The 27,587-nt window shown below is 39.3% G+C and overlaps 1 protein-coding gene across 1 annotated transcript in view; it reads right to left on the bottom strand.

The window, feature by feature from the left end:
* The window catches only part of LOC124545243 (SWI/SNF-related matrix-associated actin-dependent regulator of chromatin subfamily B member 1), a 138,908-nt gene that overhangs the window by 68,341 nt on the left and 42,980 nt on the right, over positions 1-27,587 (bottom strand). The window contains exons 4-6 of the mRNA XM_047124115.1: positions 7,835-7,969; positions 951-1,078; positions 697-863 (exon numbers count right to left, since the gene is read on the bottom strand). Of these exons, the coding sequence (XP_046980071.1) occupies positions 697-863; positions 951-1,078; positions 7,835-7,969 (430 nt within the window). The remainder of the gene's footprint in view (positions 1-696; positions 864-950; positions 1,079-7,834; positions 7,970-27,587) is intronic.

The following is a 27,587-nucleotide window of genomic DNA, read 5'->3' as shown; positions in this document are numbered from 1 at the left end:
AACTGCTAAATTCACCAACATATCTGTCTTTTAGTAACTAAAAGGAAAATCATCAAAGCAAACACGGAACACTCCCTCCCCAAAACCCCTTTCGATCACAGTGCTGCCTTGTGTAAGTTAAACCGCCACAAAAGACAATAATGCCTAGGTTGAGAATCACTGCCCGAGACCTGGGCCCAGGAACTATACATTGTTAGAATATCAAATATTTGCCACAAGGACCACATCAAATGTAGCTGTCAGCTATAATTCTTGACTAACAATATTTATGCTGTCGAACAATCGAACTGTGCACAGCAATTGTGTTAACAAAAGGTAACCAATACACCTGATAACTACAAACCCAAATTCTCCACAACCTTACACAGTCTTTTTTTTCTTTTCACATCTAAAATTTATCACATACAATTATTGATGGCAATGTAAACTGACACAACAAGTTTCAACTCAAATTCACCAATGTGTCATTTGCTCATGAAACCACAGTAATTAAAAACAGCATATGTTATCTATTCTTCACGGCAGAAAGACTAGAGAAACATTTCTCACCTGCAAAGGAAACATATGTGCAGGTCACTTATTTCAACACATTTTCTTACACGTAAGATGCTCCTCTTTCCCAGAAGATTAATGTGAAAATTGTTTTATAAAAATCACTCTTATTTTAAGTACACTTTTCCCCAAATCCAAACATACCTTTATAATAACTCTTTGATCTGTATTCTCTTCTATGATACTGTCAGTAGGGAATCCATCGATTTGTTGACGGATAGCTTGTGCAATGGCCGGAACAAATGTGAGGGGATTAAGATCCAAATCATCGCAAAGCACCTCAGCAAACTGTTCGGGCGATATTAAGCTCTCTAAAACAGACAAACTCACAAGATTTCTTTTCCCACAAATAAACAAAGGAGTTTAACTTTTGGGAGGAAAACAGTAATATTTAATACCATTTTTGTTCCATGTGAATGTATCCCGAAGCTTTTGTCCTTCTATTTCCATGTCCAAGCGAATAGGCACAAGAAGTTCCACTTGTGAAGCATTTTCCATAATGGTTGTAGGGTCTGTGTCATCAAAGCTGAAAATAAAGCAGGAATGTATTTTGCTATTAACATTTAAACTTTCACTGAAAACTACAGTCCAGATACTTAAGTAGTAAAAAGCTATATTTGTTTCGTTCCACACAGTTAAGACAGTCATAAAAGTAAGAGAAATAGCAAACACCATAACTGCTCTATTGCACCATGTGGACATAATATAATGTAGTTGGATAGATAAAAAATCTGCGCACCAAAGGGCACCACATGCAAAAAAAGGTTTACGTATGCAAGCTTTCTGAGCCAGTGGCTCCTTCTTCCGGCAGGAGGGTTGAAGGGGAAGAAAGAGGGGTGTAGAACAGGACTATGGAGGGTTAGGAAAAGGGGTATAGTTCAGAAAAGTCACCTAGATTCCCGGCTCAGGGGAGACTTACCGTGTGGGATGAAAAGGAAAAATCTATGTGCCTAACAACTGGTAATGAAGATGTTGTCTAATTACCAAGTGGCTTACCTCTTACCTTCCAGTGTTTCCAGATCAACTCTGTTGGTTCATTACACTAGTCTGCAAATTTTCACTTTTTAATTTTTACAGAAGCGGAAGCAGTAGTTCTGTATAGACTTACATACATTGATCATTAATAGCACTGACTCCTAGCTCAGGATTACAAGTTAGTAATATGTTTACATTTCACAGTCACACTTAGGGAAATTAAACATCCTACATGCAAAGGCATCGTGACAAGAGTTCCTTGCCCTTAAGTAAGTGAGGTGGATACTCCCACTATAATCTGTCAACACTACTTTATACCATGACTTCTGCACACTGTCCAGTCATGTGAACATTGTCAAATGTTGAAACCAGATGCAAATTTAACTGTTGTTTATCATGGTACCTTAGTTCACTTGTTACTGGAACTAGCATCTTGGCAGTTGGCAGTGAATATGTGTGGGGAAGTGCCGAAATTGAACTGTATTATTGTGCATGTGCATGCTTTCACAACAATGACCAGCACCTGTAGTAACACACCTGATAACTTTTGTTACATATGTGCTAAAGTTATTTGTGGTTCAAGAAGGCGACCACTGACTAAAGCATTGAATTAAAGATACATGCAATATTTCGAGTGTCCTGTTGGAGAGTAGTTGTGGACTCCACACATCTAACGCAGCTAATGTTCGTCTACACTGAATGCATGGTAAAACATCTCTGAAGTTTGGAGTGCCTGTAATCTGGCATGAATCCACATATCATGCAATCAATTACTATTTTTGTATGGTACCTCCTCGAGGGAAGAGCAAGAAAAAGAGCAATAGTCAATACCCTGACATCCCCTCTGTCATTTGCCATGTGGCTCATAGCGAAAGGCTGATAGTTCCTGTTCCTCCACATGTACCACCATAAGCAGTGATAGCAATGATGCCCAACTGACAGATACAATCAAAAATGTGCAATCATCTGCCAGTGACAAGGACCCTACATTTACACCACCAACATCAACTGGAGAATAACACAAAACCACACATTGTGAACTCAGTGATTTGGTTAGGTATTTAGATCTACCTAAGAGTAAAGCCGAACTTTTGGGAGCAGTGGAATCTCCTCCCTGACACAGTCCACATGTGTTGTTTCCGAAGCATAAGAAAAAACTTGTGTGTCATTTCAATACTGAAGGCGATATTACATTCTGCAGTGACAATGACGTTCCCTTGGAAGACCTGAACACTACATACAAACCAGACAAGAGGAAACTTCACAGATGGCTAAAAAACAAGCCTGAGAGCAGTACTGTTACACAACAGTAATGAAAGGCCAATCAACCCTGTGACATATGGTGTTATACCATGTCGAAATCCTTTGTAAAGAGTGTTAATTACTAAGCATGAATGGCTGATATCTTAAATGTCAATGTGATGCTGTTGAGTTTTCACGGGGTTACACTAAGTATTGTTGTTACCTGTGTGAGTGGGCATCTGTCCCGTTTCACAACAGAAGAACACTACACCCACAGCAAATGACCTCCACAAACAGCTCTGGTGCTTGGGTCAAAAAATACTGCCAAAGAACATTTACTGAATCTGAACAAATTTGTTCTCTCACCATTGCACATTAAGCTAGGACTCAAGAACGCATTTGTTCAGACTGTGTGCAAGAATGAACCAGCATTTCAGTATTTGCATAACACGTTTCCACGACAAAGGACAGAGAAGATCACAAATGGAAAATTCATTTGTCCATAGATATGTCACCTGTTGTGTGACACACACTTTGAGTCCTCTCTAACCGCTGTTGATGTGGAATTGTTCTCGTAATGTGACAAAAATTGTTCTTCGGAAATAGGAGAGCCGAAAATTACAGGACCTTGTGGACAAACTCATTTATGCTTATAAGGTCACTGGCTGCAACACAATCCTGAAGAAGCACTTTCTTTACTCCCACCTCGATATGTTTCCATAGCACTGTGCCACATTCAGCTGTGAGCACTACTACAGAGACACTCCAGACACCACCCACATGACGAAGGCAAATGCACAGCACGAATAAACCATGCAAGTTCAATTAACTGTTGACTACGGCAGATATATATGTTAAACATGAAGACCCAACTTCTTTGTAACCCTGGATTAGGAAACAATTTTAATTGTGATATTCGTGTTTAGTGCTTCGAAATCTATAAACTGACTACTTTAGTTTCTGCAAATAATCCACTGTGGACCAGTGTTGTTAGTGAGCATGAGTTGTTCTAGGAAGTTGCACCTTGGGAGGGAATGAGGTCTATGTAACAATTAGGTTGGGGTTTATGACACTACAGCATTACAACACTAATCCAAAAGCATTATTCAGTTTTTCTTGGAAACTGCCATGAACACCGCTACTGTGCCATATTCTGCTTAGAAATTCTTAATGGGAGACACTGCAGTCATTGATTAACATACTGACACTGACCAACAATTTGCATGGCAGTACAGCAGTCCTGAGGAAAAAATCTTTGCAAGGATTTCTGCAAAGGTACTACGACCTTTCCCACAGAAAGACCTGATTTTGGAGATAAGTGATTTTGGAGGTAAGTGTCTCCAAAATGACTTTTGGTTTTGATCTGAAGCTTTTTTGTTCATTCATTTCAACAAAGAAAGACTAAGGCCGCATCCTAGCACATCCTGTAGAATACTGCACCTCGGAGTAAGGCAACAAAATTAGCTTTGCTTAGAAAAATAAGGCAATAATGGAACACCGAGTTTGAAATTTATGAAGGGAAGAATCTTCTTCGAGAATTTCATAATTTATACTATCAGCTACAGCGATAATCAAACAAATTCTTTGAATATACATGGATGAGTCCAAAAACTTTCAATTATCTCATTAACAAATTAAAGACACATTTTTTCTTACATGATCAAGAACTTCAACAGCTGATAAGTACAGAAGAATGACCAACTACAGTAACAATGGAAGAATGAGTTATGCTCTGGAGGTGGTGTCCATGGTGTGAAGGTAGCATTTTAGGCTAGTAATCACGATTGTTGTTTGATCCTCGGTTCAGTCCTGGCTACTTCTTATATTTTAACTGACTTGGCTACAACCCTGTCACCAATACTGTGTACTAAGTTATGTATATACTGTTTACACTGCACTTGGCAGCATATTTTGTAAAGTTCTGCCAAAGTACTTCATCTTTACACACCTATCCCAGTATATGACACACATTAAATCCCTAATAAAACACAAAGAAAAACAATGAAATTTTACTGATATCTGATTCGTGGGAATGTAATTCATCAGCAATCAATGTTAAGGCCACGCGTTTCAGTTAATCTAAATAATCTGCATAAGTAAAGCAAACAAAATTTTTGAAAAGAAGTCAAATGTTTTGTGCAATGATTTGTCTAAAACTAAGAAATAAGACATATTAGAAAAACAATTGGTGTATCTCATTTTAAATATACATAATTTCAAACATCACCCGAAGGCATAACAAATGTTACTCTGATCTATTTTATTTCTTTTAGACAAATCATTCCACAAAATGTTTCACGTATTTCTTTTCATTTTTTTATTTTATTTTCAAGATTAATTCAGAAAGCATGACCTTATTGACACCTCACTTGGCTTCCTAACATCATCAGTACTTGAAATTCCTAAATTTAGTACTTGATTCAGAGGAAGCCTTTTTGCAGTGAAATGTCACACCAAGGCATCTTTTTTTTTTATATGCAAGACAGCTAGGCCTTGAACAGATGAACTTTTTAACAGTTCATTTCATTTACTTACCTAGCGGCAACTGTTTGTAAAATATTTCAATTTTTCCTCAAATCAGTAATTAAGTCTATCTTAATTACCCTGATTACTTTCCAGCATTTAATATTTTCTTTCAAAACGAGAACTCACATTGGTCACTTTGATACCCCTTTTGTCCATTTCTTGCTGTTTTGCTATGAAAATTCGGACAAAAACTCATTGGGTAATTTATAGGGAATCATGTTTTCACTCCACTCAAATATTTGACAAAAAATGCATCAACTGTTTATCACACAATAAAATATCCTTTTTGCGGGCTGTCATTTCCAAAAAACATCATTTTGACATATTGAGCAGTGATTGAAATATGATGATTTTTACAATCACTTGACCCCCTATGCGCAGTAAAGGATTCGCATCCCATCTGTGGATGTAACAACAGATATCTAGCGAACAAGAAAAAGATATCATTCCCGCTCTCAACTTTAAATACAATTTTGATGTATTGGCCACATTTCATACGAAATAATGTATGGCCTAAAATGAACTACAAGCCAAGTCTACACAATGTGATTTTACCTCTGCAAACTCTTAAAAATATTGTGCATTCATTTAATTTTGTGCACCACAGTGAATATGACAAATAATGAAAATAAATTCAGTCCTTCTGTGCATGAAGATATCAAGCTGTAAGATGTGGAAGAATCAAATTGCTTTCATTTGAATTCAAATGTCAAAAGTTGCAGCAGAGGACAGGTAGCACCATGGACGTCACTCCCTCAGGACACTTTCCGTACATATACCTGCAGTTGTGTTTTATCATCTGAAGCTGTCTACATAGGATGTGGTCTAAGGGTATAGAGTAACTTAACATAGGATGTGAGTGTACACATCAGGAGAAGAGTGTGGTGGTGGTGGTGGTGGTGGTGGTGGTGGCTAGTGTTTAATGTCCCGTCGACAACGAGGTCATTAGAGACGGAGCGCAAGCTCAGATTAGGGAAGAATTGGCATTTGCCTGAAACGATTTAGGGAAATCACGGAAAACCTAAATCAGGATGGCCGGAGACGGGATTGAACCGTCGTCCTCCCGAATGCGAGTCCAGTCTGCTAACCACTGCGCCGCCTCGCTCGGTAGGAGAAGAGTGTATTCATTTTGATACACAGACACAGACATAAGTAGCAAAAGAATGTCTGCAAACATAGATAAAGTAATTACAAGTGGTAGAGTAAATCAGCTGTAGACAAACATGAAGTTAATTCACATTATGAAACTTCAATCAACCCTTCAACTGCTAATTTTTTCATTTAGTTGTATTTTAATCAAGAAGCAAAAAACTGATCTCTACAATCTAGAATTATATATGAAATACATTTTAATGATACAATCATTTAGCATCAGCTGCTGAAGTCTTATTTTATGTAAATATATTAATCTGAAAGATTTTTAAAATATATATTTCTATGATTTTTTATGTAGTTTTGAAATAAATTATATTGTATCAGGTAGTTTAGTATTACACTAACCACAGTTATCATGGAAAACTGCAAACTAGGCAATTTCAAATACTCTCACTCTCCATCGCCTTAATTACAGAGACGGGAGTGCTGTTTGAAATAGTCTCATACAATATTCTGGTAGTCGGTAGAGAGAGAAATAACTGAAATTTTCAAAAGAAAACACTTCTGCAAACTTATCCATTGCATACACCGTACAGTAAACTGTTCAGTGAAGGTCAATGTCGAGTGGGGGAGTGGAGGGTACCAACCACTTTGGGTCTACCAAACACACCGGTACATCAGACCAGCTCTACAACACAAGTGAAAATTAACATTCCATTGATAAGGGGATTCTTGAGAATAATAAATGCTGACTGTTAAAGACACATACCATTATGCTTTTAAAAAAGGATGTAAAATTCATCATGTAATGCTAAAAGGTGCAATAATTTTTTTTAGCTTTTGGAAGAATTTAGAAATTTTCACTTTCTTTGAAGCTCTTGGACTTAATAAATATCTATTGTAGCACAAAATGATGTATAGCCACTAAAAATGTAGAAAATTTAAAGCTTCTGTTGTGGAACAAAAGGCGCCCAAATTCCACAATTTTTCTAGTTTTTTTTCTACATTTTTTTGCTATTTCACTTAAGAAATATACTACAGTTTACAAACCATAGCAATATTGTTCTTAACACAATGACCATTTAAAGAAGTTCCAAAGTGGAAATATTTAGGTTTAACCCAATTAGGTAACAATGGGTAAACGCACCACGTATGTTCACTTAGAATAATGACCATTGGAGAAGGAAATTCAAAATGACTGCAATTTTCAACAATAAAAACCACAAGATTTTTACAAAAAAATTATGATTAAACCTAAAGCAATAATAAATAAAATAACATATTGATACACTCACGCCTCTGAACGCATTACTTGTAACTACATAAACTTCATCACAAAGAACAACAAATTTAAAAGCTTTCATCCCAAACATCATCACAGGAAATTTAAGAATTTATTCTACACAAAGCTAGTCTTAAATTACAAAATTGTAATCATACTTACCAAAGTGGAAATGTTCGGACTTTTTTGTTGTTTACACGATTCCTGTTAATTGGTGTTGCTTGAGGCACTGCATCTAGATGTGAACTGTTGGGTAAGGAAGGTACCCATGGCATGCTCTTCTTAGTCTTTCCTTCCCTACATTGATACAGATATTAAAAAATTATTACGAATTAAAACTGTTACATTTACTAGTTGTTACAGAGTGCGCCATAAAAACATAAGAATTTGGAAACTATCTCGCTACTAAGTCTCTTGCTTGACATTTCATTTACTGTCTACAGATGGTAATGAAGATATGTACGAAACTTCCTGGCAGATTAAAACTGTGTGCCCGACCGAGACTCGAACTCGGGACCTTTGCCTTTCGCGGGCAAGTGCTCTACCAACTGAGCTACCGAAGCACGACTCACGCCCGGTACTCACAGCTTTACTTCTACCAGTACCTCGTCTCCTACCTTCCAAACTTTACAGAAGCTCTCCTGCGAACCTTGCAGAACTAGCACTCCTGAAAGAGAGGATATTGCGGAGACATGGCTTAGCCACAGCCTGGGGGATGTTTCCAGAATGAGATTTTCACTCTGCAGCGGAGTGTGCGCTGATATGAAACTTCCTGGCAGATTAAAACTGTGTACGAGTTTGATGGCTACTGTAACTGCACAAACAGTACTTACAAGTCAGTGTTTAAAAGGAAGATTAAATTTTGCAGATCATCAAATCTTAAGTATAAATTATTATACAAGTATACCCAAACTGAAACACAAGTAAATATTTCGTGCCTAAGCATATACTCGAAAATCGTGACTTGTTCGTAAAAAAACGGCAAAGCGTTTCTGACAAGCAATACTGTAAGTACGATTCCTGCTTGTTTCACCAACATCAATTTAAGCTGCACCATTAGGCTCCTGCCTAACCACATCCTCAAAAACCATGACAAATATGTAAAAAACAGCAAAGTATGTTTCAAAAGCTATGAGCTCAGGTTTCTGCCTAAACACATGTAAGAAGTGAATATGCATCAAGTCACAACATTACCCAAAAAATTGGTCATGTGCAAGTAGGACCCACATTCTGAAGATTCTGCACTAACATAACTATGTATATAGACAGTCAAGAAACCTGTATGATTTCTGGCCTGTTTTGACATCCTGTGAATTAAACGACTTTCGAGAATGTTTTAATTAAAAGTTTGAAGTTGTGAAACAAATTACTTTTTTTTTTTTTTTTTTTTCTTTGTCTGATGTAATTACAAATTAACAATAAAGAGGCTTGCACAGGAGAGTAGCAAGGAGAGCTGCATCAAACCAGTCTTCGGACTGAAGACCACCACCACAACAGCAGCAGCAGCAATCTTTACTTGTAATGGAAGCCTTTCTTACTACCAAAAATGTCATGGTTCCAAGTCAACGTAAAGTGTCTTATAGGTTTTGATGAGTGACTTTGTGAGTATTAAAATAAGTGACATAAATGGCCATATCTTTTGAGTGCTTTGACTTTTGATAGGTCTACCCGCTCCTGAGAGAAAAGGGCTTAACACACAGAGACACGGACAGACAGATAGACAGTCAGATAATAAATTGCAAAAAAAAGCTGTAATTACAAGATAACAATTTTCAGGTTTTTCCCTTAGTTGTACTGTGAACCTTGCTTTTTGTCAAATTTCATAATTTCAAGCCATCAGGAAGTGCCTTTTAGGTTTTGATGTGTTAGTTTTTAAGTATCAGAATATCTACACATACTTACTTACATTGTAAGCACTGTATAGTGCATGGTGGAGGGTACCCGTACCCCTACTACTTATTTCCTTTCCTGTTCCACTCGCAAATAGAGCAAGGGGGAAAATGACTGTCTACATGCCTCTGTACAATCCAATTTTAATGGTCCTTACACGGAATGTATACTGGCAGCAGTAGAATCATTCTGCACTCAACCACAAATGCCGGTTCTCTAAATTTTCTCAATAGTGCTCCTCAAAATAAACGTTGCCTACCCTACAGTGATTCCCATTTGAGTTTCTGAAACGTCTCCATAATATTTGCGTGTTGTTCGAACTTGACTGGTATGAAATCCAGCAACCCATCTGTGAATTGCTTAAATGTCTTCCTTTAATCCGACCTGGTGCGGATCCCAAACACTGGAACAGTACTCAATAAAGGGTCGCACTAGTGTCCTAAATGAGGTCTCGTTTACAGATGGACCACACTTTCCTAAAACTCTACCAATCAATCGAAGTCAACCGAATTCATTTTCAATACTACAATCCTTAGATGCTCATTTCATTTTTTATTGCTTTGCAACGTTTTGTCTAGATATTTAATCACCATGACTGTGCCAAGCAGCACACTACTAATGCTATACTCTAATATATGGGTTTGTTTTTCCTACTCATCTAAATTAACTTTTGTTTTTCTACATTTAGAGCAAGCTGCCGTTCGTGACACTAACTAGAAATTTTATCTAAGTCACCTCGTAACTCCCCTGCAGTCACTCAGTGATGACATCTTCCTCCTATACACCACAGCATCATCAGCAAATAGCTGCAGACTGCTGCTCACACTTTCTGCCAGATCGCATATAGAGAACAGGAACAGTCTTATCCCATTTCCCTGGGGAGCTCTGATGATACCCTTGTCCCTGATGAACACTCACTGTCAAGGACAACACACTGGGTTTTGTTATTGATGAACTCTTCGAGCCACTTACATACCTGGGAACCTATTCTGTATGCTTGTACCTTTGTTAATAGATGACAGTGTAGCACTGTGTCAAATGCTTTACAGAAATCTAGGAATATGGAATCCACCTATTGTTCCTCATCCATGGTCTGCACGATCTCATGTGAGAAAAGGGCAAAATATGTGACATAAATGGGCATATCTTTTGATCGCACTATCTTAGAAGCTTAATTTTCTTACACTACCAAGGAACCAAAGACCTTAGTGTGCGACATCAATTCAACCTGATACACACTGAAGAGCCAAAGAAATTGGTACACTTGCCCAATATCATGTAGGGTGTCCATGAGCATGCAGAAGTGCCGCAGCACGGCGTGGCATGGACTCGACTAATGTCTGCAATAGCTCTGGAGAAAACTGAAGGGCTGTCCATAAATTCATAAGAGTATGAGGGCATGAAGATCTCTTCTGAGCACATTGCAAGGCATCCCAGATATGCTCAAAAAGGTTCATGTCTGGGGAGTGTGGGGCCAGTGGAAGTGTTTAAACTCACAAGAGTGTTCCTGCAGCACTCTGTAGCAATTCTGGACGTGTGAGGTGTCGCATTGTCCTGCTAGAATTGCCAAAGTCTGTCAGAACGCACAATGTACATGAATGGATGCAGTTGATCAGACAGGTTGCTTACATACATGTCACCTGCCAGTCATTTCTAGACCTAACAGGGGTCCCATATCACACCATTACAGAGCCTCCACCAGCAGTAACAGCCCCCGCTGACATGCAGGGTCCATGGATTCGTGAGGTTGTCTCCATAATCGTGTATGTCCACCCCTTCGATACAATTTGAAGCAAGACTCGTCCAACCAGGCAACATGTTTCCAGCCGTCAACAGTCCAATGTCGGTGTTGACATACCCAGGCAAGACATAAGGCTTTGTGTTGTGCAGTCATCAAAGGCACATGAGTGGGCCTTCGGTTCTGAAAGCCCGTATCGATGATGTTTCGCTGAATGGTTCGCATGCTGACACTTGATGATCGGTTGGTTGGTTTTTTTGGGGGAAGAGACCAACAGCGAGGTCATCGGTCTCATCGGATTAGGGAAGGACAGGGAAGGAAGTCGGCCGTGCCCTTTCAGAGGAACCATCCCAGCATTTGCCTGGAGCGATTTAGGGAAATCACGGAAAACCTAAATCAGGATGGCCGGACGCGGGATTGAACCGTCGTCCTCCCGAATGCGAGTCCAGTGTGCTAATCACTGCGCCACCTCACTCGGTGACACTTGATGACCCAGTATTGAAATGCACAGCAATTTGCAGAAGGGTTGCATTTCTTTCATGCTGAATGATTCTCTTCAGTCATCACTGGTCCCTTTCTTGTAGGATCTTTTTCCCGCCACAGTGATATCGGAGGTACGATGGTCTACCGGATTCCCGATATTCACGGTACAGTCGTGAAATTGTCGTACTTTCCGACCATATCTTTGTATTTGAATATGCATGCCTATACCTGTTTCTTTGGTGCTTCAGTGTATTCACCAGTTTCGGGGGGAGGGGGGGGGGGGGGGGGTCTTAACACATGAATAGACAGACAGTTGGATTACACATGCGAAAGAATTCTTTTTTCTTCGTTTGATATAAAGTAACACTTTTTGGATGTTTTCTTTTACTTGGAGGGTGAAGCCTTTCTTCTTGTTAAATTTCTTGATTTTACGTCAGTTGGAAGTACCCTATATGTTTTGATGAGGGAGTTTACGAGCATCAAAATGTGACATATATGACCATATCCTTTGATTGCACTGACTTAGAAGCTTATGTTTATTACACTCCCAAGGTACTATAGACCGCAGTATGAGACATAAATTTCACCTTGATATGTTTACCTGTTGTTGAGGAAACAAGAGCCTTAACAGATGAACAGACTACATACAGATAATACATGGAGAGAAAACAAAAGATGTGATGTAATTATAAATTCACAATTTTAAACCTTTCTTCACACCCAATTTCAAGATTCTACGTCAATCGGCAGTACCCTATAGGTTTTGATGAGTTTTGAAGTATTTATGTGACATAAATGGCCACATCTTTTGAGTTCATTGATGTAGAAGCTTTTAATTTAAAACACCTCCGAGGGACCATAGACCTTCATTTGCAACAATAACTTCAACCTGACATGGCTACTCATTCCTGAGAAAGAGGGTGTTTTAACAGTCGGACAGACTTGCAGATGGACAAGAAAGTGATTTTATAAGGGTTCCATTTTTAATTACCGAGGCAAGATAAAAAATTGCCAATTTTAGAGTTGTAGTACACATACACTTAAAGTAATGGCAACCTAGTTCTGAAAATGTGCAGAAAATTCAATAAATATGCCTGTAACTCCTCCATATATAAAACTGTGAAACACGTAATTTTGGGAAATTCTCAGAACACGCTTTCAAATGATACACTATAAGGTCATATTAAAAAAATGTACACAATTATAGTCAATGACCTTGATCTTGAACTTGAATATCTCAAAACATGTTGTCTTCAAGACTGATAAAGAAATTTGCTTCTTCATGTTACAAAATGCAACAGAGTAAAAAATCAAGTTGCGATGAAACTTGGATTAGATGACATAAATTAATATATACAATTATGTGATGCAATTAAGCAACAGAAATTGTGTGCAGATTGCAACAAATGATGTGAAGTACTGAAAAACATCATAACTGTTAAAAAGGTGGTGCGAGAGTAATGGACAGTATGGTAGCAAGATGAACTAGCCTATAGCAAGCATTCTTATAGTGAACTACCAAAGGTAAGCTCGAAAATGAATATGTAGAACAAAATATTCTTACATCCCCCAAGTAAAGCTACACAAATGATATTAAGTTTCGTTACCTGACAGTATGTGACGAAACAGAAAGTGAAGTATTTGCTATTAAATCTTGGATGGCAGCTGAATGCTACATGCACACAGGAAGTTGTAACAAAAGGTCTTGTGTGTCGTTACTGCGCAAGTCTACTATGAAGACGGATTGAGAGGATTGTGTATTACTGCGATGCCTTCAGGAAAGATGGACACAACCGATATGAGAAAAGTCTGTGTAAAAGGCAAATGTGGATGGTTGATAAGATATAATGAAAGAACACAAAATGTGCGATAGATGTGGGAAAATATTAATACAGAAACAAGGTCTGTGGCTTAAATACATTGAAACACATGGGAGCAACAAGCCTGTGTAGCTCCTCAGGCGAGTCAGACACATCTGTATAACCAAATATTGTTTTAGTTGCATTAAATGACAGTTTAGTATCTCTTGGTGACTCCCCGGTGAAAAATAAGGGCAGAGAGACAACATAAGCACATTCCAAAGTGAATATGGACCCAGAGTGGGAGAAAATGCAGAGCATGAACAAATGTGGGATCTGAAATTTTAATGCAACTGAAAGAGAATGTCAGTACCACCACCACCACCACCACCACCACCACCTAGGCTGCACAGGCAGCATCATCTGCCACAAGCGACTATGAACGCCATCACCACCTGGCAGTCACCCTCATTCTGCTGTGACTCCATGCGCAATGCACTTCATCATTGAACTGTAGTAACTGCTTGCCACGTGCCACCCCAAACATTGTTAACCCTGATACTTGTGATAAGAAAATGTACTTGTTCTAGAAGTTATAGTGTGTTTTCACATTACAACATAACTGACTGTGTTCATGGGCCTTTTCCACATTCGTTTTGCCACCACAGACCCTGCGTTCCAGGCTATCTCAACACGTATATTGATGGAAGTCATGCTCCACTGCAACAGCAGTTAGATGCACAGAGATGTCAGGAGGCCTTGTTCGTGCTACTCTCCCGGCAGTTGTATGACAAGTCAGCAAACTAGTGGGAGGCATACAAGAGTTTCCGACAGTATTTTGCTGAATTACAGGTAATTAATTCAGTCATGGTCAAATCCCTTTTCCTGTTGTGAATCACGCCTAGTAAACACTGGCTTTCATTCAAACTGGCCCCTCTCACAGAACCGGTACACCTGAACTTTGATGAAAGGTATGCCTTGTTATCTACTTCTACTTTCGCCACCATTACCATGTGGTTGCATCTCGTATGGAGTTTTTATCAGTGTCAAACACCCAAACCAATTAATCGTGCATGGGCAACTGATCTGTGGGGACTCAATACAAAATGCTGTTTTGTGACTCCTGTACATAAGGAACTGTATGGCGAAGTGATGATTTGGGATGCTATTATCTAGGAACTCTGGATAAGATAATGTGTCAGAAAGCTCTAGAATTTGAAGACCCTGCTTTGGAGGACATTTTAAATTTCGCACAATCCAACAAAATTTCCCAAGCAGCCTTCATTTCACACCAAAATAGGAATCTCACCTAACCAAAGTAGTCAATGCGGCAACCGCAATCTAACTAGAATCTACCATGGATCCCTCAAACAAAAAACCATGTCCAGTTCTTGGAAAAAGGCATAGGTCACACCTGTCAACAAGAAGGGTAACAGAAATGTTCCACAAAACTACCGTTCAATATCCTTGACATCAATTTGTTGTAGAATCTTACAACACAGTCTGAGCTCAAACACAATGAGGTATATTGAACAGAATGACCACCTCTGTGCAAAGCAGCATGGATTTCAAAACGATCGATCATGTAAAATCCAACTCGCACTTTTCTCACATGACACACTAAAGCTTTGGATCAAGGTGTGACGTCACGAGTGCTTCATTGCTGTTGAAATAGCTCATTAATATTTTATATAATTTTAGACTTCATTTACTTATTTTAAAGTTTATTTTTGTTAATATTTGCCGTAAAAGTAGCTTATTAGTGGATTTTCATTCATCTCAGTCTTTCTTCCTGTTTTATTGACTCGAGTGGTCTATTATTTGTGAGTGTGTGTGCGTCGTTCGTCTAAGCCTCGCATGTGCTGAAGTCATTTAGTAAATTTGTGCTTTAGTTTTCAACTGACGTTTATTATTGTTTCTAGTGAAATATTTCAGTAAAATTTTCATTCAGTGTTTTAGCTTCGCTTAGTGTTACAGTGGCCGTTTGAATTTTTTTGTTTTAGCTAATAATTTTGTGAAGTTTTGTTAGTATTGGCTGTGTTGTTGTAGTATTAATACAAGTATTTGCTTTCTTAGTAGGCAGAGAATTTCGAGACCATTATTGTTAGTTCTTAAATAGTTCTTCTGGTATAACAACTTTGGTAACGTAGACGTATAGTGCCAATAATATAGATGATAAATACAATGGTTTCCATAACACATTTCTCATGCTCTTTGAGAGTTGCTTTCCATTAGAACATTCTAAACGGGGTACTAGCAGTAATGGACAGCCCGGGTGGCTGACTAGTGGGATAAGGATATCATGTAGAACAAAGTGGGAATTATGGCAAAATGTTAGAAGTAATCACAATCAAGCTACAGAAGCCCATTACAAACAGTATTGTAATGTGCTTAAAAATGTTATTAGGAAGGCAAAGAGTATGTGGTATGCAAATAGAACAGCTAATTCACAGGATAAAATTAAAACCATATGGTCAGTTGTGAAGGAAGTGTCTGGTCAGCAGCACAAGGTCGACGATATAAAGTAAGTTCGCAGTAAAAATATTTCTGTTACTGATAAATCAGATATATGTACAGTATTTAACACTCATTTTCTGAGCATTGCTGGTGAATTAAACAAAAATTTAGTTTCTACAGGAAATCATATAACTTTCTTGGCAAATGCCTTTCTGAGATTGATGTCTGAAATACTCCTCTGTGATACAGACAAGAGGGAGATTGAGTCAATAATTAAATCACTGAAGACTAAGGACTCTCATGTTTATGATGGAGAGTGTAGCAGAATATTTAAGTACTGTGCTGCACATGTTAGTGCTGTGTTTAGCCATATTTGTAATTTTTCCTTTAGGAATGGTCAGTTTCCTGAGCAATTAAGTACTCAGTAGTAAAGCTGCTTTATGAAAAGGGAGAAAGGGATGATGTAGATAATTTCAGACCTATTTCTATGCCATCAGTGTTTGCAAAAGTTATTGAAAAGGCTGTGTATGTAAGGATAATTGATCATTTTATATCATACGATTTGCTATCAAATGTACAGTTCGGCTTTAGAAGTAGTTTAACAACTGAAAATGCTATATTCTCTTTTCTCTGCAAGGTACTGGATGGGCTAAACAAAAAGTTTCAAACGCTTGGCATATTTTTTGATTTAATTAAGGCATTTGATTGTGTTGATCACAAAATATTGCTCCAGATGGTGGACCATTATGGAATACAGGGAGTAGCTCACAATTGGTTCACCTCTTACTTCAGCAACACGCAGCAAAAGGTCATTATTCACAATGTTGATAACAGCTGTGATGAGGGATCTGAGTGGGGTACTGTCAAGTGGGGGATGCCCCAGGGTTCAGTGTTGGGGCCGGTCCTGTTCCTTATTTATATGTATGATATGCCCTCTAGTATTACGGGTAACTCTAAAATATTTCTGTTTGCTGATGACACTAGCTTGGTAGTAAAGGATGTTGTGTGCAACATTGACTCGGTTTCAAATAGTGCAGTACATGACGTAAGTTCATGGCTTGTAGAAAATAAACTAATGCTAAATCACAGTAAGACTCAGTTATTACAATTTCTAACACACAATTCAACAAAACTTGACGTTTTAATTTCACAGAGCAGGCATATGATTAGTGAAACTGAACAGTTCAAATTTCTGGGTATTCAGACAGATAGTAAGCTGTCGTGGAAAGCCCACATTCAGGATCTTGTCCAAATACTTAATACTGCCATTTTTACTATTTGAACAGTATCAAAAGTGAGTGACACTTCGACACGAAAATTAGTCTACTTTGCTTATTTTCACTCACTTATGTCGTATGGTATTATATTTTGGGGTAACTCTTCCCATTCTACAAGGATATTTTTGGCTCAGAAACAGGCGGTTCGAGCAATAAGTGGTGTGAGTTCACGAACCTCTTGTCGACCTCTGTTCACGAGTGAGTATTTTGATATTGGCCTCTCAATATGTATATTCCTTATTGTCATTTCTTGTTACCAATATTAGTTTATTCCCAAGAATAAGCAGCTTTCACTCGGTTAATACTCGGCAGAAATCAGACCTCCATTAGGATTGGACTTCCGTAACTCTTGTGCAAAAAAGTGTGCAGTATAGTATACTGCTGCACCCATTTTCAATAAGATGCCACTCGAATTCAAAAATCTTAGCAGCAATCCACGCGCTTTCAAATCGAAACTGAAGAGTTTCCTCATGGGGTCACTCCTTCTATTCTGTCGAGGAGTTGTAACGAAGCAGGGTTGCCCACTGCTATCCTGTTTTGGTTTTACACTCCTTCAGTAACTTAGTTAAGCAATGAACTTCCCCCCCCCCCCCCCCCCCCCCCCCCCCACTACTCAGATTCCGACCACAGATTCTGTGGCCTTCAGCCTCATGGTACAGAATTCAGAAATAATTTAAATAAAATTCCCCAAGTAAAATCTATTATTTCAGTACATTCTAATGTCTATTCTGAAAGTAATGAGCTAATTAGTTTTATTGGAAATGCATCCTATTACAAGTTATGAACTATGACGTATATTGTGCAATACATACTAAGTAAAATTCAAGTGAGCTAACAGATCAAATTCAGCTATAAGACTGCATCCAAAAGAAAGCCTAAACTTTACTGATTCCAGCAAAGTGTTTAAATTAACCTAAAGTCTATTAGTTAAATTGATATTAAGACTTGAAATCTGTAGCCTGTATGACTTTCAGTGCCAATTGTAACCAAACTACTAAACAATTCCGAGATCTGTTTTGATGCTTTTGCTACCTTTATTTTTCTACGTAAAGTGACTCCAATCTCAGCTTTGTAAGTGCATTAATTAAGAATTAAGTAAATTTGAATAAGTAAAAATTATTGTTCAAGAGGGTGGCCATGGTTATAAGTTGGGAATTCCCACTGCGGATGCATAAGTTAAATTGATACAGATCACTCATGTTATTAAAGTAATAAAACCCAATAGTTAACTTCAAAACCAATTAGAAAGGATCAATTTAACCCTGGGAAATTATAAACTATAATATATTAACAGAAATAGTCGAATATTCAAGCACTTGTCAATATAAGGTTCGAGCTGGAGCAGTTCTCAGTTAGTTCTCGGTCAGATTCTCATGGAGCAAAAGTGCGGCAAGTTGGTTAATTTTTCAGTCAGTACCAAAAAAGTGTAACTGTTAAAGACTGAAGTTTTTGACCTACCTATTTAATGTGACGATTAAGTGTAAAAGGCCTGGTCACATGAATATGAATATTGTGTGTGTGTGTGTGTGTGTGTGTGTGTGTGTGTGTGTGTGTGTGAGTGATAACAAATAAATCGCACTGTGGCTGTCATAAATGTTCAACAATGAATATGGTCTTGACCTTTGATTTTGGAAAACTTAATCTAGGATCCTGGCTTCTTAATTTCAGTGTGATTTAGGTGAGATGGATTCAGCTACCGGGAAGACAATATTGAATAAGCAAAGCAAGGGAGTCGGGAACACTGTGCACTATCTACTGGGTGAGGAAATGTTTCAACAGATCCGGTTGTGATGTGAACTTTAAGTAGCACTAATACAAGGATGCAGCCCGGCACGTTACAGAGTTCCTTGAAAAATTAAGCTGATTCTTATTGTACTGCTGATAGCGTTTACTTAAACTTATGGGCTGACTTTTTTCAGGTTCATGAACATCTACTTTTATCTGTTATTATTTTTATGTACCGTATTTACTCGAATCTAAGCCGCACCTGAAAAATGAGACTGAAATCAAGGAAAAAAATTTTCCCGAATCTAAGCCGCACCTAAAATTTGAGACTCGAAATTAAAGGGAGGAGAAAAGTTTTAGGCCGCACCTTCAAATCGAAACAATGTTGGTCCATTGTAATATGAGACACAATTTAGGTCGAATGAATGACGATACAGCTACAGTAGTTTGGTTCGACTCGTAAGCTTAGCAGCTAAGCATTCCCAGGTAGCCACTGCTATGTGTCAGGCGCTCCGTCCGTATTTATACGGGTACCCTTCCTTTTTCACGTGCTTTGTCTGGTTTGAATTGATTGCTTATTTTTCTTTGATCTGATAAGTGCCGTTCTCTTTGTTATAGGTGTTGATGTCACTCTAAGCTGAAGATGCTTTGTCGCATTCCGATAATGTTTACGGCCTGTCGCCGCTCGCGTCATGGCTTGCTTTTGTGTGTGCTACCACCGCCCTTTTTTTTTTAATGTAGCGGAATCGTCTCATTAGCGAAACAATGGCAAGAGACTGCTATTTGTTGTTACTTACACTGCTGCGTTCTTTGATAATGATCGACAAGAACCAAATAATAGACTGCATATGATAGATAGAAGATCTCAACGAGAGTTTAGTGAAAATTCTCTGTTTGAAAATCTTTGTAGATGCCTCTATAGTACATTACATTCTGCACAGAAATTAGAATCATCTTAGATTTAAAATACGAATATAAACATGACATGTATATTCTTCCGTGTTTGCTGTTGTCTCACTCTAGTTTCGTAGTTTATTAGGCAGACAGAATTTAAATGAGATAGCAGCAAACACGAAAGAATACATGGCAAAATGTTTATATTCGTATTATTCTTATGGTGAAGAGAATACTGCATGTGATTCAAAATTCTTAAAAGTTCCTATTGGCAACCATCTCTTCTCACAGGTAGGAAAAAATTCAGAACATAGAGTTGGCCATATTGACAAACATCCCAAACAGTCTTGCCAGTCAGATTTTCGTAGTACATTGAAACGTTGCAACATTCGAAGATGAACAATACAGAATTTGTATTTACTTCGATGGATAATGTATGAAAATGCAGTGGTCGAAACTCGGGGCGGAGGAAACAAAGCTTGTCTTCCACTTTTTTTTTTTTATTTATTTATTGACGCAGAAGTTTTGGCGCCAGTATTTATCTTTGTGCCTGCAAAGCATGCCTGTATAGCGCTACATATATTCGACGGCAAGTTGTGGCGGCACGTACCAACGTTTTTCAGAACTTCCGCTTACTTTGCACTCGATTCTAAGCCGCAGGCGGTTTTTTGGATTACAAAACCGGAAAAAAGTGCGGCTTAGATTCGAGTAAATACGGTAGTAACTTCATGTACTGACACATTCCATGACCTTGGAGATTTGCTCCTCAATTTGGTCCTACCGAACTTGACATGTAAATAAATAAATAAAAAGGCAATCAGATAGATACAGTGTTCCTTTATTTCCTAAAAAGCACTCGACTCAGTACCACATCTATGCTTGTTGTCAGAAGTACGATCATATGGGGTATCAAGTGAAACTTTTAACTGGAATGAGGACTTTTTGGTAGGAAGGACACAACATGTCATCTTGAATGGAGAGGTATTATCAGATGTAGCAGTAACTGTGGATGTGTACCAGTCTATTGGTACCCTTCCTGTTCATGTTGTATATTAATGACCCTGCAGACAATACCTATCCATAATGAAGTACTGTCTGAAAAAAGCTGCATAAATATTCAGTCAGCCCAGGATGAGATTTCAAAGTGGTGCAGAGACAGGCTTACACTAAAAGCTCAGAAATGTAAAATTTTGCACTTCACAAGACAAAAAGCATAGTATCCTATGACCATAATATCAATGAGTCACAGTTGGAATTAGCCAACTCATGTAGGAATATGAAATGGAATGATCACATTGGTTCAATTGTGGGTTAAGCAGTTGGTGGACTTCTGTTTTTGGTGGAATACTGGCGTAGTGCAATCAATTTACAAAAGTTTGTTTACAAATCACTCATGTGACTGGTTCTAGAATATTATTCTAGTGTGAGGGACTCGTACCATATAGGATTAACAGGGTATATTGAACATATACAGAGAAGGGCAGCAGGAATGGTCACAGGTTTGTTTAATCTGTGGGGGAGTGTCACAGAGATACTGAAGGAACTAAACCGGCAGACTCTAAGTCACGTGTAAACTATCCTGTGAAAGTCTGTTAAAAAAGTGTCAAGAACCAGCTTTAAATGTTTACTCTAGTGATATACTACAAGCTCCTATGTATCACTCACATAGGGACCACAAGTATAAGGTTAAAATAATTACTGCACGCAATGAGGCATTCAAACAATCATTATTCTCATACTCCGTAAGGAAGAAACCCTAATAACTGGTACAATGGGATGTACCCTCTGCCATGCACCTCATAGTAGTTTGCAGATTAGACACATAGATGTAGATGTAGAACCACTGAGAGAAAACACAGAGGCCCTACAGCTAAATCTCATAAACAAGGAAAGCAATCTCAGTGTCCCCCAACCAGGCCCTGTTCCCATCGTTCCCGGAATGTTTTTCAAAAACATGTCAGAGATGACTGCACTGATAAGTGGGCACAGTGTGATTCAGGTCGGAAGGAAGGGCATTATATATAGGAATACCTAGGCCACGTTATCTCCTGTGATAGTATTAAACATCAACAGAAGCTGGCCGAAATCATCGCTAAACTTCCTCACCCCAGGATACCATCAAGGACCTCCATTCTTTCTTGGGGGAGATCACATATTACAGCAAACTCAGCCTGAGTGTGGTGTAGATTGCACACCTGTTAAACAACCTGTGGAAAAAAAAGTGTACCTTTTGTAAGCTTGGAGGCATGTAAACAGGTGTTCAAGACTCTGAAGCAGGCCTTCCTATTGGCACTGTGTCTTGTCATATTTCAACTCGGTAAACAGTTGGTGGTGGTGGTGACTGATGCCTCTGAACGGGGCCTGGGGGCCTTCCTGGCTCAAGACGCAGATGGCTCAGAACATACGATCACATTTGCACGAAGCTGCTCAATGCCACACGAAAGAGGTGTTCGCAAATCGGAAGAGAGGCCATTAGGATTATCTTCTAACCGAAGAAATTACATTTTTCTTATACAGGAGGTGGTTTCACTGCATTACGGATGATAAGCTGTTACTCTCCTTCTTTGGTCCAACAGCAAAGTTACCTGAGAGGACTGCCCACCACTTCCAATTCTGGGCACTTTCTCTCAGCAGGTAATGTTACAAAATTCACTTCCATAGTATCATGCTACATGCTAATGCGGATGCCCTTTCCCATTTCCTGATGGTATCTGCCCCTGGAGCCCGATCTGCAGTTTTATCAAGAGGACACCTCATGTTTCCATTTGGATGATGAGACTTAACTGGCGGAGTACACTTTCTCTGCCGCAGAGACCTGTGTGGCTGCAACAACTGTGAATGACACCATCTTACAACAGGTGCGGCAGTACATCTAACACAGCTAGACTGACCTCATTCCCAGTCGGGTCTCCAACACCTCTGTGCCATTATTTTCACCTTTGCCACTGCCTCATCCAGGTAGATTACTTTCAACCCCTCACTACGGTCCTCTCTGGTGGTCCTTCCAGAAGGTTTGGTTCCAACGATACTACAACCCACGCATCAAGGTTGCTGAGGATTCTCATGAGCTAAACTGCTTGCCCAGCTCCATGTGTGCTGCCCGGATATGGACCGGCAGGTCAAGGATGTTGTTTGCAGCCGTTCTCAATGCGAACAACAGCAGGCGGCACACTTAAGTCTAGTGGAAGCAGGTTCATATAGACTTGGACGGACTCTTCTAGGATACTACCCAGCTGATTGTCACCATGGCATACTCAAACTTTCCATATTTGGTCAACTATCAGTGCATGGGTGCGGAAGCCTCTGTCGCATCACTCTGTAGTATCTTTGACACTGAAGATCTTCCTCTAATGCTGGTGTTGGACAATGGACCGCAGTTCCGTTACTAAGTTTTTTGCGAGTTTTGCTGCAGCAATGGCGTCAACTACTTGCTGTCACCATCTTTCCACTCCCAGTCAAAGGCTCAAGCGCACATTCAAGACACAAACGGAAATACATGGCCGACACTTTTTCAGATGCAGCCCTTGAGATGGTTCTTTTTTCTAAATTTCTTGGTTCATACAGGTCAACTCCAACAGAGAAGATTACAGCAGATCTCCGTCACTGTCAGCCCACCACATTTCTCCATTTCATGCTGCTGTTGCCTGTGGGGCCATCTGTGGTGCCGCTGGGCCATCTGTGGTGCCGCCTCCCCATTTCCAGCCAAGCACCTGCATGTGGGCACAGGCATTCAGCTGCCAGGACAGGTGGATTCAGGCAGTCTTCCAGCAGCAGTGGGGCCGCTGTGAGTTGACTCTGGACACAGAGCACCAGATGATGATGCTCCATCAAAACAGGCAACATCTGAGGCAGGGGACCTGGCTGGCCTCTCCTCCAGCCTGCCCAGTGGTCATCACCATGACCTTCATTCATCTCCTGTCATACCCTCTGCTCCCTGGGCCGTCATTGCCTTTGGACTCTACACCCTGCATGACAGCCATGGCCCCACTGTCATATTCCTCTGTGGGCCGCTCGTGATGGACTGGATATTGGCTGACCACCAGGATGCTGTACCAGACCTGCGGCCTCTGCTTCCTGCAGTGAAGATGCAGTAACACCAACTGCACTTCTGGGTGGGGACTTTCTGGCTGTACACTCCTGTCCATGCTGACCAGGAGCTGCTGAAGCTAGAGAGGCTGTCCAACAACCCTGACGTCAGCCTGGTTCAGGGAACCAGCAGTATAGCCAGCCGGACGTGGGTTGCACTGCTGAGATGCAGCTTGTCACTTCCCCATGGATGAAGGGGTGTGGTGGCTCATCAGACTACCACCTAGATGTCAGGCACCAGAAAAGTCTCCAACAGTGGCCTCTAGGAGTAGAGCAACCACTACAATGATTGTGCAGGCACTTTCAACACCACTTGCCACATGCATCTATGTAGGCAATCACTACCCGGAGTTCATCCCCATTCTGCTGTGGCTCCGTGTACAATTCGCTTCAAAACAGACCTGCTTGTGACTGCAACGTGGCATAACGAACATTGTACTCATTGTTACACCTGGTACTTGTGATCAGAAAATATCCTTGTTCTAGAAGTGATGGTGTGTCTCTATGTTGTGGGTTACAACAATTTGTTATTTGTTACAGATATCCATAAACTTGCATAATGGATCACATTTAATTTGTTGTCATATTAGAACGCCTTAAATATGACGTTGTGAGTATTCATCTCTTCCTATATCATTTGCATTTGGCCAATCATTTGGTGAACTTTATGATAACCCACTGCCATAGAAAACCCAAGTATATTTATCAGATCATGCTGCAGTCCAAAATAAAAAGTGCAATGAAGAGACTTGCTGCCCCTGCCAGTCTGCAGTGACATTGTTTCAAGAACATTACACCGTGTCACTTTCTTATATGCCTACAGCAAATATGACAAAGGATCTCTCCTTCAGGAGCAGTTGATCAGATCTGCACTACTGCAGATACCCTCAAATCATGCTGTGTCACTCCCAGTGCTCATAGAAATATCCAAACAAAAGTTTTCTTCCATTCAGTGGACATCAAAACTTAATCTCTTAACACTGACACAATAAAAACTCATACTTTGGTCATATCATTGGGTTTGGTTCATACATGTACGAAGGTCACTGGTGGCTTGGAGTGTCTTAAGGTTAATGAAGGTACAAGCGGAGTTAAAACAAGCTTCTTATATCTTCATGGTTCTTCACCTTCGTTTGTGTATCCAATAAACCTGACAACTTTTCTGAGCACAAGTGCCTTCTTACAAAGGTTTATGTGCAAATAGCAACAGTCCAAACATATGTCCCGTCACCAAAATGCAAAAATAGTGTTTTACCTTGTTACCCAGTACCGAGGTATGGTAACTCGTCACATTACATTTTACATTGTGTTTGTTTGTGTAAATCTGAATCTGTGTGCCATGCCTTCCACACATGTTTAGCTTAGATGTTATCTCATGTTCTGCATCATTTGAGGTCAAAGGTAACAGTCTGTTACCTTGCATATTACAGATGCTTGCTAGTTGCCTGTTCACATTGCTTCCAACAATACTGCACAATGCTAACATGGCATCTTTTTAACAGTGAACATGTGTTTCAGCGCTTTAAGTCATTCTGTCGCAGCCTGAATACAATTTTTATTCCTGTATTGCATCATATAGTTGCAAATATTAATTTCTCTCTCTTAATCCAAATGTCGTCCCAATTTGACTTTTTAGTATGATGTATGGTGTAACACGAAGAAGAAAATATATACTCAAGGTCAAATGTTGAAGTCGATGACCTTAACTCAGCAGATTGCTTGAATATAGCCATTTTGCTTATCATCTGAATGCTTGTTCCCAGGCCTTTTCAAAATTTCCTGTTTCACATTTCTATATACATTGGCATAGAAGTTATAGTCTTTTTTGTCAGACATATTGTTCAAATTTTTGCACATTTTCAGAATGTCAGGTGACCATTATTTTTACCATACTTTTGGTACAATTCTGTAGTTTGGAATCCTTACATTTTTTTGCCGTGTACAATGAACACATCAAATTTGATGAAAATAGGAGATGTCGGGTTGGAACCTGTGTTGATCTGACATGGAATGACTTGTACGTAGCTGGATGGTTCGAAATCAGGGATAAATAAGTAGCTGCGGAGTGCTATATGAATTTCAAGTTCATATAAACCTTTTGTTGTAGGATTAGACGAGACAAAGGAAGTTCATTGACATTCCACATGGTTATGACTTAATTGTCTGTGGCATTATGTTTGTACAACTCTTAAGTGTTGTGAGCTGATAGTACAAGTAAAGCATGATGAAGGTATTGTACAGACCAAGCGGAGTGACGTACTGCACTGCTTTCATAATGGCCTTTGCCTCTGCGGTAATTACTTTCATGTAGTAAGACAGGATGTATTTGGTGATCAAGACAAAAGAAAACACCACCTATAAATAATGTAATAAGAGAGGATGTACTTGGTGATCCAAGACAAAAGAAGACACCACCTATAAATAATCTATCAGTTATTTTTTGCCCTGTCTATGAACATTTTAATCCCATCCAACCACTGCATTTGCATCGCTGTCTTGAATGTGATTTTAATGTTTGATGTTTCACTTTAGAGAAGTAGATGGACACTGGTACAGTAAAGAAACATTGCTTTGAAGTAGTGGTTACTACTTACTAGTACATTTTTAGTTTCCCATGGGAAATGATATCTGTGTGTGTGGTGTGTGTGTGTGTGTGCGTGAGAGAGAGAGAGAGAGAGAGAGAGAGAGAGAGAGAGAGAGGGAGGAGAGGGGTTGACATAAAAAATATCTCATTAAAGGATAATAGACAAATGTCACTCTTCCACTACTTTAGCACGACAAACTATTACAACAATGAGACTTCTGGAGAGGTTTTTACTCCAGTGTATCACTGGAATGGAGTATTTTCATAAGACAGAGGTGTAAATATGAGATCAACTAAATATGGCATGTTAGCTTTGGAATCACAGATGTCAATATGGCAGCTGCTCAACTTGCTTCTGTCGACAAATCACAGCACAGGACAGCTGATCCTGTCAGCCAATCACAGCACTCCTGCACATATGATCTCATCAGCCACTCACAGCGAAATGTGTGACACTTAAATTGGTAACCTTTCACAGTTTTTCCCCAATTTGCCACAAATTACAAAACTGTGTTGGATGGGACCAAGTAGCACAGCTTAAATTGCTGTGAGTGAAACAAGAAGCAAATAAATGAATAAACTTGGCTGTTACAAACATTTGGCTGTTTTTTCTAAGTATGTCATGAATTACAAGGCTGTTGTTAGCTTGGAACCTAAAACAACAGCTGAGAGTGAAAAAAGCAGCAATCAAATTAATGAGCTTAGTTGTGACAAATGTCTGTTTTTTTCCCAAATATTTTGTCTGTTCACATGACAAAAAAATGATGTTTCCTTGAGGTTGTGTGTGCTGTGATTGTCTGACAGAAGCTATTCAGGCACCTGCCATGTGGATTTCAGTGTTTCCAAAGCTAACATATGTTATTTTGTGATTTTTGTATTTATGCATGCACATACCTACCAACCTTCAAAAACCAAGAAACAGGAGATTTGGTGCTAAAAATCAGGAGGTATGAATGATCTGAAACTGCAGTGCTTTTTGAGT

This window comes from Schistocerca americana, chromosome 8 (assembly GCF_021461395.2).
Source record: "Schistocerca americana isolate TAMUIC-IGC-003095 chromosome 8, iqSchAmer2.1, whole genome shotgun sequence".
NCBI lineage: Eukaryota > Metazoa > Arthropoda > Insecta > Orthoptera > Acrididae > Schistocerca > Schistocerca americana.
The sequence above is the reverse complement of the archived record's forward strand: the minus strand, read 5'-3'. Positions and strand labels throughout refer to the sequence as shown.